The sequence below is a fragment of the Sorghum bicolor genome, chromosome 1, assembly GCF_000003195.3.
Source record: "Sorghum bicolor cultivar BTx623 chromosome 1, Sorghum_bicolor_NCBIv3, whole genome shotgun sequence".
In the NCBI taxonomy this organism is placed as follows: domain Eukaryota; kingdom Viridiplantae; phylum Streptophyta; class Magnoliopsida; order Poales; family Poaceae; genus Sorghum; species Sorghum bicolor.
In genome coordinates, this window is record NC_012870.2 from 25864192 (window position 1) to 25879167 (window position 14976).

Below are 14976 nucleotides of genomic sequence, written 5' to 3' on the forward strand. Positions count from 1 at the left end.
ACCTACATCAATTGTTTGGCCATCCTGTTTTTTTCTTGCTTATTAATTATTGTTGTGATTTCCTTTTATGCCTATGACCAAAACAATAATTCAACAAGATATATGACACTATGATAGTACAAATCTTTTTTTTGTGATTAGATGGATAGATAGATAGATAGATAGAGAGGGAGGGAGGGAGAGAGAGAGAGAGAGAGAGAGAGAGAGAGAGAGAGAGAGAGAGAGAGAGAGAGAGATAGGGGGAGCCTAATAAATACACCTATAAGTATAATAGGATGATATTATCTCAGACCCTGAATATCTTACCAATTAACAGTATTTTCCAGAGATATTAGATTAACAGATATATAAGAAAAAAAATCTCTTGTAATATGAGAAGAATTCTGATTCTACCCTATGTATCTACAACGATTCTTCCGCGATATGACGATCCTTGCAGATATGAAAACTCGCGTGACACAATTCTAATTAATCCCATGGATATATGGTGTGATATGGATTCTAGCTAAGATTGATCGCAATACTAGCTATAGCATATGTTTAACACAGTATACTAGTAGCAGCCCTTAATGTTATCCCAAAATAAACCTTGCATTTGGGATGGCATTGATATATAGAGCAAATCTAACAAAACAAGCCACTTTTGATTGGCGCCTCTTAAATGCTTTCCAATCTAAGGCCCCTCCTCCTCCTTTTCCCTGGTGGTTCCTCCTTTTCCCCTGGTTTCCATGGGCTATAGCGTACGCATGGCGTGAACGCATGCAGCGCCGGGCGGCAGGCGATGGGCAAAACACCACGCAGACGACGCAGCTATAAAACACCACGCAGCACCGGGCGGCCGGTGGGCAAACGCAAACAAGCAAAGCACACAGCAATAGCCAATCCTTACCCCTTTTTTTAGGGGAAAAGCTTGAGATTCACACCCCCCCAAACCCTCGCGGTCCGTAGCTATTCCATTCCATTCCATCCATCTCGTCCCCTTCCCATCGCCGGCACGGCCACAATAATGTCGTCCTCGTCCTCGTCCATGGCCCGGGCGTCGTCGTCGTCCTCCTCCATCGTCGCCAACTCCGCTTCCGGCTCGCACGTGCTCAAGATCGACGGCTACACGCGCACCAAGGGCCTCGCCACCGGCATCCACCTCAGGTCCTGCTCCTTCCGCGTCGGCGGCCACTCCTGGCACCTTGCCTACCTCCCCAACGGGGACACCGAGCAAAATGCCGACTTCATCTCGTTCTTCCTCGTCCTCGAGGACCCCCCGGCCAACGGCGCCCCGGTCCTCGCGCAGTTCTGCGTCGCCCTGCTCGACCGCGCCGGCAAGCCGGTGCCGTCCCAGACCCAGGCCCACCCCGTCACCCGCTTCACCGCCACCGCCGCGCACTGGGGCTTCAACATGTTCATCCGGAGGCAAATGCTCGAGAGGTCGAGGTACCTCAACCCCAAGGACGACTCCTTCTGTGTCCGCTGCGAGGTCAGCGTCGTCACCGGCTTCCACGCCGAGGACGCCGCCTCCGTCGCTGCTGCCGCCGCCGCCGCCAAAGCCGCCGCCGCCGCGTGCGTCCGTGTCCCGCCGTCGGACCTGTCGCGGAACTTCGGCGAACTCCTGCGGAGCGAGCTGGGTGCCGACGTGCGCTTCCGGGTGGAAGGGGAGGACTTCGCCGCGCATCGCTATGTGCTCGCGGTAAGATCGCCGGTGTTCATGGCCCAGCTATTCGGCGCCATGAAGGAGGCCAAGGGCGACTGCTGGGTGGAGATCGATGACATGAGGGCAGACGTGTTCAGGAATTTCCTGCACTTCATCTACACCGACGAGCTGCCCAAGCCCGATGAGCCCAATAATAACGAAGAGGCCCTCATGGCGCAGCACCTGCTCGTCGCCGCCGACAGGTATGGCATGGAGAGGCTCAAGCTCATGTGTGAGGACATTCTGTGCAAGCACATCGATGTTAGCACCGCGGCCACCACGCTGGCCCTTGCTGACCAGCACCGATGCCAGGGGCTCAAGGAAGCATGCTTTCAGTTCCTCAAGAAGTCTCCTGGGTCGCTGAATGCTGTCATGGCAACTGATGGATTTGACCATCTGGCCAACAGCTGCCCGGCCATCATAAAGGAATTGATGTCTAGACTTGCTGCAACCCATTCCAACTGAACAAGATTAAGGGTACATGCATGTCCAACATGCATGACATATATGGAAATTAGTTTCAGCAGCAATGCAAGATGCTGCAGCTGTCCACTCCCCCTGTTACTGTTAGTCACAAGTGCCGCTCCGGATATGCATGCTATGTATGTTTAGTTAATCTTATTATACTTTATTTAGTTATATGCGATATCCCATATGTATGTTTAATTAGTTAATCTTGTTAAACTTTGGTTTTGGAAGGAGAACTATTCCTAGGGGAAATCCTTTCAATATATTGTAGTTTTATTGTTTTTTCTTTGTTTCGTAGAAATATCATCATGATGGGAATTAGTTCTCTAAGATATATTATGGTTATGGAGATCGAGGGTGTTCAATGTCAAAAACATTACACATTAATTGTTCATGTTCTGGCTGCAAGGAATATTTGCTCTAATAGTTAAATGTGTAATTTAATCCTAAATGGGGCATTATTATATATTGTATCATGTTCCTTCTTTTTCTTGCTTAATTGGCTATTGTATCCAATCGAATACAAATGTATGTTGGTCTGACCGAGCGCAGGGGAATCTCATGTTCATTACAAGGTCACCACATTAGCCTGGAAATATCTTACTACAGACATTTGTCCAATTTTATGATGATTGAAGCAACTGCAGTATACTGATTATCACAGGCGGTTGGCTTAAGGCAACCGCTTGTATAAATGGAGCATTTACACAGGCGGTTTTCTTAAATCAACCGCTTATGATAATCAGTTTGCACAGGCGGCTGGGGTCTCTGACACCGCCCCATTTATACCACAGGCGCGTCGTAACTGGAACCGCCTGTGGTATAAAAAGGGGACGCCAGCTATGAGCCCGATTCTACTAGTGATACTAGCTACAACTTTGTACTAGCGCTGATTGTATAATTGTTACCCAGCTTCATTGTTGTTCAGTACAAAATTCTTTTTCAGACTCGTAGCTAGGTTCAGTTCTGCACATTCCTGGAGACAGGTGCTCATCCTACAAAGGTTTATTTTTTAACAGGTGCTCTCTCCTACGAGTTATCTTTACAAACAGCCTATAGTTTATATGTTTTTGGTTGCTTGGTGCAATCTGTGGTGAGCGAAATTGATCCATAGCAGCTATATTCTGCCCTAAACATCAGTGCTATTTGGATGACATTGCCCACCATAGTTAGCTTTGTTTCCCGACATATGTTGATTGCAGAACTGGTTCATGATTAGCTAAAGAAAGAAGCTCTAAAACGATATATGTAATAGTAGTTCAGAGCTTTTTCTAGGCACATATTTAAAAATGCCTTACTAGTGGTCGTTATTTTTTTCGAAACAGAATAACCCCAAATTCCATTAACACGAAAATCATAACCAGTGGTCGTTATTATTTTGACGAATTGACTCTCCTTAAGCTCACTTAAGGAAAGCATGGGGTATGTTTGATAAAGTAGATTTGCAAAGGCTGCATGAGGGACACATTGAACTTCTCTAGAAGACCATGTATTATATATGTATATATATGCCCTAGAGACCAACCATATTGGATCAACGAATAGGCTTGGATGGATTATGATCCATTAGAGCCTGTTTGGACATTCAATATCATTTTTCAATTGTAATTACATTACACCTGTATTTTGTTGTGCACAAGAAAACCCTTAGAATATAAGAGGATGTTTTTCACTGAGAAAACTGTTGTTTGGATGGGGAAAAGATGTGCAAAACAGGATTAGTACAAAATCAACCTTGCAGTGCAGCTGGTAAGCAAATTAATAGCTGCGACAAGAAAGCAAACATCAACAAGACTGCATATTGAGTATTTTCGAATTGAATTTGAAATCACACCGGATTGACTCATTGGGCAACACCAACACATCCAAACTGAAATTGGCGCCCAAAGGCTCGTATCAGTGCATCAGAACATCAAGCACAAAATCAAACAATTGTTTCCATTTGAGATCAAATCAGAGCAGAAAGGAATTATACAATGACCAACCAATTCAATGGCAATAGAGACATAAACTCACTCGCTAATCTGAGGAATTTGGATCTAGAAGACACTTTGCAAGTCCCTAGATGTGGTCTCCCAGGATCAGGAGTACTATAGGCTCGCTCTCTACCGTAGTCACCTAGCCATGCCATGGATCGCAACGGCCGCCTGACATGCATGCCAAGCCAGGGACTCATGGACGCCTGCCACTGATGTGCAGTCTTCCTGCCGTGCAGGCTCATGCGTGTTTCAAAATAGAGGCTTATGGTGTAACTTTGCCGCCGCCACCGACTGTCAAGTCGGGAGAAAGAGAGAGAGAGAGAGCGAGAGAGAGAGAGAGAGAGAGCAACTTTTCTGGTTCTAGCTCGTAAAATTTTCCTTTTCTGTATTTCACACCGGTTTTGATCTAAAACTTGCCTTCCAAACAGCCCATTAGGGTTTCAGGGTTATAATATGCCACAAGTATTGAAGACCCATTAGTAACGTTTATATAAATAGGAGGCGGCGGTGGAGGGCGTTTTCTTGGATCGAAGGCTTCACCAACAATTTTGATCTAAAACTTGTCTTCGAAACAGGCCATTAGGGTTTTAGGGTTATAATATGCCACAAGCATTGAAGACCCATTAGTAACGTTTATATAAATAGGAGGCGGCGGTGGAGAGCGTTTTCTTGGATTGAAGGCTTCACCAACAAAGTTTCCATAATTAGACATAACAAGTTTACTAGTCTCAAACAGGAACTCATAACTATCTAGACAAAACAAGGATGTTGCATATTCTTCAAATGGCTAATATTTGTTGAAGTGGCACTTAGTTCGATTAGGGATGAAAACACTCAAAAAGGTTCGGAAAAGTCTCTAGCCACTTTTAATTTCACAAAACAAAAATGGAATCGGGAACCTTGGTTGGGAAAACAATAATGGAAATGTCGGAAACAAGAGAATTTGATTGCGTCCACATTGATAATAGTTGGAACCAATTTTGGAACACCAAAAATGATGAATTCAAGATATAAGATCATACAATTCCATAAGGCATGATGTAGGGTAACATCTATTATGAATGTATATTTCCATAGAGCCATAGACTAGGGAATATAAATTTTAATTCTCATTATTTACTTTGGAAAACAGAACTAGATAACTGCAAAAAATGGAAAGTGGAAGAAAATAATAATAAAATTTGCCAACCTAGCCATGGTGCATTCCTAGGGCACCATTAAACATGGATGAACTCCCAAGTCTGTGAATGAACTTGGGCCAAACTAGAGTTGCGCTTGGGTTGGAACTCCTGGGGCATGGGCTTCCTGCCTCTTGGGCACAAAAACAACACTAGGGGTAGTGCAGCATTGATGTAGACAAAACCTGATCTTCCGATAGGTAAGATAGCATCGATTGGTGGAGACTCAATGTTCACGATCTAGGCTTCAAACTAAGATTGATTTGGACCCCACAACCATTACACCACTGCTCCGTTGGTTATCAATCACGCGAACGTGATTAACCTCGCCGAGAAGGCTTTGCTGCAAGCGAACTGAGAACACAAGCAAGAAAGGGATGAACACAATCTGAAATTGAAAATAAATATGAGGCTCTGAATGAGGAGAAGTTCAAGTTTTTATTTGAAAGGACTAATCGCCAAAGGCGAATAAGATCAAAAACAGGGCCCTGGTTCAACAACAAACAATCTTGGCGATACAGTTGTGGCAAACGATGTATGTTTTACGTGGAAAACAAGAACCCAACAAAATCCCAACCCTAACGAGAGTTATGGTGGCATAATATAGAGTCTTGGGTGTCACCCCTGGACACAACCCTAATGGCCCCAAACACGATACATGGTCCAACAGAGCAAAAGACGATGTCATAGTTTCCTTGCAGTTTCTGGATGCTAACTTGTTTCAACGATTCCTGTTGATTCCAAGGGATTTTGAAGTGATACTATTTGCATTGGATTCCTTATCAAATTAGCTTTTCATCCATATATGGATCATCAAAATAGAGTCTGAATACATCCGTCTGACTAGTTTATGATAGATTGGACTTGGAGACCGAGGCAGACCCGAAATCGTGTTGGATCGGGCCTCCGGCTTGTGTTGGACGCCCATGCTGGACCTTCTTCTCTCCTTAGCTCGTATGTGATGAAGTGATGTCCTCATCATCTTTCTTTTCTTGAATTGAAATCATCCTCGACTGAAGTAGATCTTCTTCTCCAATGGATGACTACAATGGTAGCTCCGGTAAATGTTCATCTTGGCATCCAATCCTTTTCAAAGATGGTTTCCATGGTGGTCTCCATACTGAAAATTTGTCCTCATTCTCCTGCAAAAGGTTAGTACCAACAAGAGGCATAGCACTAGGAATAGGATCAATTGAACATATAGGTGTTGTACAAGTTAAAACATAATATGGTGCATGATCATCGAAATCAGCTAGAACAAGAATAGACTTAAGAGCAAATAAAACTCCTTCCACATTTATGTTACTTGATTGTTCAATTGCTGGTTTACTAGAATCTTTCACATGGCTATTCTTTTTCTTTTCAGCAAGTTCCTTTTCATATTGCACAATTTCTGTAGGAGCTAAAGGAAGCAATGCAACAGTCTTTCCTTTATACATGAAAGTATATCTATTTTGTCTACCATGATGTACAATATTATTATCATATTAATTACCAAGAGCGGCCTAATAAAAGTGAACAAGTTTGCATAGGTACGACATCAAAATTAGCATAATCATGATATGACTCTATAGAAAAATATACACATGCAAATTGTGTTACCTTTGCCTTACCGCTATTGTTGAACTACAGAACGTGGTATGGATGTGGAAGAGCATGTGTACCTAAATCAAAGGTCTTGGCAAGATCTGAACTTACCAAGTTATTACTGCTCCCACCATCAATTATATCACGAACACGATAATTGTTGACAATGAGAAACATTTGAAATAGATTATGGCGTTGTAGCTTGTCCACTGGCTCGAATTGTGTAATTAAAACATGTTGAGCAAAGATGAATTGGTAGTTTGCAGTGCATTCTACACTATCACTTACCTCATCAACATCGCCAGAGCTATCTATAAATTTATATGCATTAAGATCAGTCGTAAGTACAAATTCATTCTCTTTATCACTAGCACTAACATACGCACCATTATCAATAACAATATATGCACATTTATTGGGACATTCCATCATGATATGTCCCATACTCTTGCAGCGGTGGCAAACAATCTTCATAGAGTTGCTAGAGGAAGGTGTAGCAGATCCACTAGACAAAGGTGTGATAGGCGAACTCTTCTTTATAAGTGCTGGTGGTGTCTACATATTAGAAAATTTACTCACCTCGGTTGGACATGAAGGAGTGAATGAAGTTGTGGAACACATGGGTTGTCGTCCCTGTACTTCCCTTTGAATTTTTATAGCAAAATAATGTAACTGGGGAAATCTAGTCCGTTCTTTATAGTGTAGGATATCTTGTATTTCATGAGGCAAGCCACCAAAAAATCTAGAACACTTATCCATTTCATCTTCTTGTATATTACTATGTGGTAAACCAATTAAAAGGTCCTAATAATATTCCTCGACACTTTTAGTACCTTGATTTAAATGTTGTAGTTTTAATCGTAGATCATGCTGATAATATGGCAGAACAAATCTCATTTTCATTCATCATTTAAGTACAGTCCAAGTTTGAGGTATTTGAGTATTAGCATTAGCATTACTGCAAATATCATTCGACCAGAAAAGGGGCAAAACTAGTAAACTCACTAGTAGCAAGTCTAACTTTATGTTCTTCAGGTACTCGATGAGAGCTAAATTTTTTATCTATAACAATCTCTCAATCTAAATATGCTTCAGGATCATCAGAACTAGAGAAAGGAAGCATCTTAAACTTGGTTTTAGAGAAGGATCATTGTTATCACGGTTATTACCTCCCATACCACGTCAGTTAAAGTTCAACTGCTCATGGTTACATGCATTCTTAGCACATCGAGCTTCCGCTTAAGTGTCGCCATCATCCTCAGCATCCCCTTCTTTGAGATCATCATCATCATCATCATCATCATCATCATCATCATCATCTCGGTGTGGTTTAGGATGTCGTTGTTCAACATTTTCAACTCCTCGAGCCAAGTTGGTGATTTGTTGAAGGATCTTATTAAGCTTGTCATTAAGAATGCGGCCAAGCACATTCTTGGAAACACGATCATTGGAATATGCAGGAGGCTTCATGCCTTTGCCACTACCTTTGCCACCGCCTGACATGGTTAGTAGAAAGGAAAAGACAACACATATAGTATTATCCCTACCAACAACTTAGTATGTGGACAAGGAAAAACAAGACACTCAAATCTCAAGCGTCTTACCATAGTCTTACAAGTATTCTTACCAAAATAATAGGCGGTGCAATCGGTCGGTGACTGTGATACCATTGTAGCTTGACTGTAACAGTTGCAAATGAACCTATACTTGATTAGAAGAAATTGGACCTTGGACATACAAAATATAATAAAAAAGATTAGCAATAACTGCAAAGCTGAATAAATATCCCGAATACTTGTCTTAGTTGTTGGCTTTTTCACGTTCCAAGTACCATATGTATCAAGTAAATGTGGTGAAAGAAATCTACTATACCTAAATAGGAGGAACCCAATAGTAGATTTCTCTGCGATTTCATGAAGCCACGTCATCATATAGGGCCCGCTTTTCTCTACATCAATGACCACTTGCATGTTCTCCTTCCCGACGCAGTAAATGCTGGCACCTATTCCTCTTCCTAACATGTAAATGGACTAACAAATGCCACTCACGAGCAAATAAAAAACCACTCTAGCATAGGGGCGGATGTAGCGTATAGCGTCGGGGTCCGTCGACCCCGATGACTTCCGTAGAACATGTGTTAGCCCACGTAATCTCACCATATTGGACCCTAATAAAATAAAATAAAATGTTGACCCCAACAACTTGTAGTCTAGTCCGATGAACGATGGTGTACGGAGCAATTAGCAGGCCATAAAGCACACTAAAGCCCAATTTGTACAAGAATACATAACACATAAGCTAACTAGCTAAAGCTAATAAGCCCAAACTACGTCCTACGTACTAACCGCACGCCACCGATTACTCTTCCTTTCCTAGTTTCCTTCATGTACGCTTGACTCTTGGAGTCTTTGGTTTTTTTCCAATCTACCAATTCAACTCATCGTCTTCCTCCTCAACGTTGCATCTCGCCGTTGCCGACTTGCCTAGCGTGACGACGTACTGATGGCAGGTGAGAAAATTAAATATATTTAATATTTGACCATATACCCACAGGCACGGTTGCTCACTGTTCAATTGTGTTCTCTAATTTGACAGTCAACCAAAGCACAATGGAACAATACTTGAAAGAAAAAAATCCCCCTACTGATGCTGATGGTTAGAATCCTGATGGAGGTGCTTCTAGAAGAGATGGCCATGAGAATCTTGATGCAGGTGCTTCAAGAGGAGATGGCAACGAGAATCTTGATGCAGGCACTTCAAGAAGAGATGGAAGGGTAGCTGCAACAAACACCAATCATACTACTCTTCGTTCTTCGCGAGTCTCACGATGGGAGGTAAATTTTGATGAGCTTCCGTATGATCCAGTGGATAGAAGGAGAATTTCATATTATATAGGCCAAAGTCTACAAGATGAGATAAGACGCAAGTATTTGATTAGAGGTCCATTTAGACCACCACCTAGTTTTAGGTATCCAGAAAAGATTATAGCAGGCCATCCATGTTGATTTCACTCTGAATGGTTCACAGAATTTGATTGGCTAGAGTACATCGAAAATATGGATAGATGTTTTTGTTTTATACTGCTACTTATTTAGAGATTCTAATGAGGGACAAGGTGGGAATGATGCATTTGTGAAAAAGGGTTGGGATGGCTACAACAAAAAGGACAGGCTTTAAGCTCATGTAGGCACCTGACCTAATAGTTTTCATAATACATCAGTTTTAGATGCAACAATTTGATGAAGCCTGATCGATCCATTGCCAATGCTATCAACAAGCAGAGAGATGTCACTAAAGAAGAGTATGTTGCCAGATTGAATACTTCTATCGATGCTGCCCGATACTTGTTGCATCAAGGTTTAGCTTTCTGTGGTCATGATGAGTCAGAGAAGTCCAACAATAAGGGAAACTTTGGTGAATTGGTACAACTTTTGAAAAAGCAAAATGAGAAAACTAAAAACAATATTCTAAATGATGCTCAAATGTTGTCTCCAGAGGATATTGCAAACTGTTTTGCCGAGGTAATATTTTTAATGTTTTTGAGTTACAATACAAATACTTATATTATATAGGTGAGTTAACCATGTATTTTTATCCAGATAATAGTAAAAATCTATTGTTAAAGAAATCTATGGAGATGTATTTTGCTTATTGGTAGATGAGTCAGCTGATGTCTCAGGTAAGGAACATATGGTAGTGGTTTTGAGATATGTGGACAAGCTTGGGTTAATAAAAGAGAGACTTATTGGCATTGTTCATGTGAGTGAGACCTCAGCTTCATGTCTTAAATCAAATATTGATAGTCTATTTGGCAAAGTATGGATTGAGCATGACACAAGTTAGAGGCCAAGGGTACGATGGAGCAAGCAACATGAGAGGGGAGTTTAATGGATTAAGAGCTTTAATCATGAGAGAAAATAGCTCTGCATATTATATCCACTATTTTGCTCATCAGTTGCAGTTAGTCATTGTTGCAGTAGCCAAAAAGAACGATGATATTGGTGATTTCTTTGACATGGTATCTCTACTAATAATTAATGTTGCCGGAGCCTCTTGCAAAAGGAAGGATATGATTAAAGAAATTCAACAAGAAAGAGTTAGTAAAGAAATAGGCAGTGGACAACTCACAAGTGGAACATGATTAAATCAGGAACAATCACTTCAAAGAGCCAGTGATACTCGTTGGTCCTCTCATTATAGAACCCTTTTGAGAATAAGTAGTCTGTTCCTGATATCATTGAAGTGCTCCAATATGTTGAAAAAGAAGGTCCAACTGATGTAAAGAGACGCCAAGCTCGTGGCCTCTCGGACTATATGAAGAATTTTGATTTTGTGTTTAACTTGAAACTAATGTTGCTTATTTTGGGACATGCAAATTCATTGTCACTATCACTACAGTGGAAAGATAAAGATATCTTAGAGGCCATGACAGAGGTGAAGTTAACAAAACAAAAATTCTAGCAAATAAGGGATGATGGTTGGGATTCGTTATTAGTGGATGTAATGTCCTTTTGTGAAGCTCATGGCATCAAAAAGTTGAACATGGAACAAGAGTACATTAACCGACGCAAACCAAGGCAAAAGACCTGACGCACAAACTATGAACACTACAAGTATGATAGCTTGAACCCAATTATTGATTTGCAGCTTGCAGAATTTAATGATCGTTTCAATGACATAAATTCTGAATTGCTTACCAATGTTGCTGCTTTTAATCCTAAGAATTCATTCGAAGCTTTCAAATTTGAGAGTTTGATGGAGTTGGCAAAGGCATATCCTAGTGATTTTGATTCAAATCAGCTAGACGATCTTAGTATTGAGCTCAATCTTTACATTGATAATGTGTGAGCTGATCCAAGATTTGCCCAATTGGATACTATTTCTGAACTTGGTAGATTGATGGTGCATACAAAAAAATCATATTGCTTTTGCTTTGGTATATTGACTCCTCAAACTTGTTCTAGTTCTTCCTATTGCCACAGCATCAGTGGAAAGATGTTTTTCAGTGGTGAAAATTGTGAAGACAGATCTACGGAACCGTATGGGGGATGCATTTATGAATGACTCTGTTGTTTGCTTCATGGAACAAGAACTTCTTGATGCAATCCCAAATGATGATGTCATAGTTCAATTTCAGAATATGGAGGACCGTACTCGTAGAGTGAAATTATAAGAGGTAACCATCACAGAAAAAGTTTTTTTTATCTTATTACAACATTGTTATTGGAGGTAACCAGTATTGTTAAAATCTTGCGTGTGTTGTAGTGTTAGATTACTGATTTTTTTTTGGATTGAGATCACTGTAAAATTAGTGTCATGAGTATGTGCCGACCCCGACGCCAACTTTTTCTACATCCACCACTGTGTGTAGCGCCAATGGCGATGCAGCTAATGACACAGCTGCCTGATTAATATAATAATACCCATATTCATATTATTTCCTTGTTAGCCTTTGTATCGTTTTCTTCGTTCTTTTTACATATGAGCACCAACCAACCAGCTTGATGCTTGACATAGCTAGGATCACCAGGTGTTTTTTTTGTTAATGTGTCTACAACACGTGTTTCATTAAGACAAAGGATAGGATCACCAGATGAGTGCATATATTCGCCATATACTCTTTTTATCATGAAATATACTGTATTCTGGTCACCGTATACTCCCTGTATGTATCTAAGTGTGTTTTGTTCAGATGACTTTAAATTCTGCACTTTTGTCATGAGTTAATGGTAGCTATCCAAAATTATTAGTGTGCATTAAATATTAATTATCTTTGCATCTGTCTTACATTATTAAAATTGGAATTTATTTTATTATGTTTAGTCATCATTATATATTAAAGAGAAAATAAAAATCCTTATAGTGTGTTACAACCTGAAGGAATATTCATCGTCGTGGTATAAAAATAAAAATGCCATACATATTTTTCCTGCATTATGAATAGAAAATCCCAAAAAGAAGAATTTAAAGAGATATCCTGTTAGAATTTTTCAATCTGTCTTAACCCATAAAGAACAACTAATCACTTATTGACTGACCACTAACCCCTTGTTATAATTTGAGCCTCGAGTTTTTAGTGTTCTTGTTGGAGTAACTTTTGCAAAATGATACTATGATCAAGAGTAAGTTCATTTGGTGGTGTACGACTCATTTCCCTGAGATGAGAAAGATTGCTGCTGACAAGCTCACTTTAGAGATCACCCAACAAAAGACCACAACTACATCTACCTTGAAGAGGAGCATCCCCATGTGTCTAGCTAAGTATTTTTCTACCTTTTAAAGTTCTACTATTTTAAGTTTTCCTTTCTAAGAAGTAATCAGTTGAACAACACATTAAAATAAATAAAATTTATCTTGGCTAATTATATATATAATATATGCTGTGATCTTAATCTTGAAAGTCAAATAAAGAGTATATTTATATTTCTGTTTAGTTGTTAAGAGTCAAATAAAAGTAATAAAAGATAAAATTTTGTTTTGAAGATGATGAATGCCTACTTTTCAGCCTTGAATTCTTACGAGTTTTAGATATGATTGTTTCGATAAAAGAATTTGCTCTGAACTTAAAACTTGTGGGTAACATATGCTTGATCTAAGTTTAGATAATTGATGAATATGGTATGAGAAAAGTATAAGCTGCTTTTTATCTTGTTCCTAGCAATACTATTTTTTGAAAATTTATCTTTTGAAAATTTGAAATCTTATATGATGAGTTCTTGTATGACAAAGCTTGAATTCCTTCCAAAGTTATATATGATATTTATAATTAGGAAAAATTTCCACATATATATGGTGGTCGTCTTTTATTGAGTTTAGTCAGCTTTGTTGTATACCTTATGAGAGGTTTGTTATGCTTTTAAAATCGAGATCATGTACACACCATCCATATATGCATTATTCCTATGCTGGGAGTAGGTGCACCACTACATTCCATCTAAGATGCACCTTAAAAAATATTTTGCTTCTATCTTTGGGAGTAAACAACCAAAAATATTACCTATAAGATAGCCCCTATTAATACTCTAAGTTATTATTGATATCTCTTAAATATTTTGTTGTAAAAAGAGTCATGAAACTATGTAGAGAAGTATTGAAAAAATAGACTAAGCATGCGAGATATTAAAACAATGACTAGCGGGGTGTGTGTGGCTGCGGACCCTCTTCCGTGTGTCCTTATATAGGCCAACGGCGATGCTGCTAATGACACAGCTGCCTAATTAATATAATAATACCCATATTCATATTATTTTCTTGTTAGACCTTGTTTAGTTCCTAAAATTTTTTGTTTTTGCTTATTGTAGCATTTCGTTTTTATTTGACAAACATTGTCCAATCACGGAGTAACTAGACTCAAAAGATTTATCTCACAAATTACAGATAAGCTGTGCAATTAGTTTTTATTTTTGTCTATATTTAATACTTTATGCATGCGACCAAAGATTCGATTTGACGGGAAATCTTGAACTTTTGTATCATTTTCTTCGTTCTTTTTACATATGAGCACCAGCCACAGCTTGATGCTTGACATAGCTAGGATCACCAGGTGTTTTTTCACGAATGTGTCTACAACACGTGTTTCACTAAGACAAATAATAAGATCACCAGATGAGTGCATATTATTTTATCTTGAAATATGTTGTATTTTGGCATTTGAGAGGTGTCGCCGTATACTTAGCGATGGCAATGGGTAATTACCCACTGGGTGTAGGTTCCCCATACCCTTACCCATGAGAAAATATTTTACCCGTTAATTTATCCATACCCGTGCACGGGTAAGAGTTTTTTCCCATACCCTTACCTATGCGGGTAACGGGTAACCCATGGCTTATCTTTACTCATGATTTTAAGAATATTTGCTATGAAAAAATACGTGTTTTAATATATCAGGCTCCCAAATTTAGCCAAAATATCATAAATCATTAATAAACTCTTCAAATATACAAGCTACACGAACACACAATCAAATGATCTAATGGGTAAATCCATCATTACTAGATAACAATTCATAAAATTCACAAGTTCTATGATTCTAGTATAATTTATCGGGTTCAATTTACCCATGGGTTAACGGGTATGGGCA

At 39.6% G+C, this 14976-nt stretch overlaps 1 protein-coding gene and 1 pseudogene across 1 annotated transcript; both read left to right on the top strand.

The window, feature by feature from the left end:
• On the top strand, positions 898–2451 carry LOC8064902 (BTB/POZ and MATH domain-containing protein 1). The gene has a single exon (XM_002464563.2). It carries the CDS (start codon positions 1007–1009, stop codon positions 2147–2149), a length of 1143 nt encoding a protein of 380 aa, XP_002464608.2. The 5' UTR covers positions 898–1006; the 3' UTR covers positions 2150–2451.
• On the top strand, positions 9564–11744 carry LOC110431729 (annotated as a pseudogene).

Coding starts and splice junctions, on each gene's coding strand:
- LOC8064902 (XM_002464563.2), top strand. CDS start 1,007: ATGTCGTCCTCGTCCTCGTCCATGGCCCGGGCGTCGTCGTCGTCCTCC.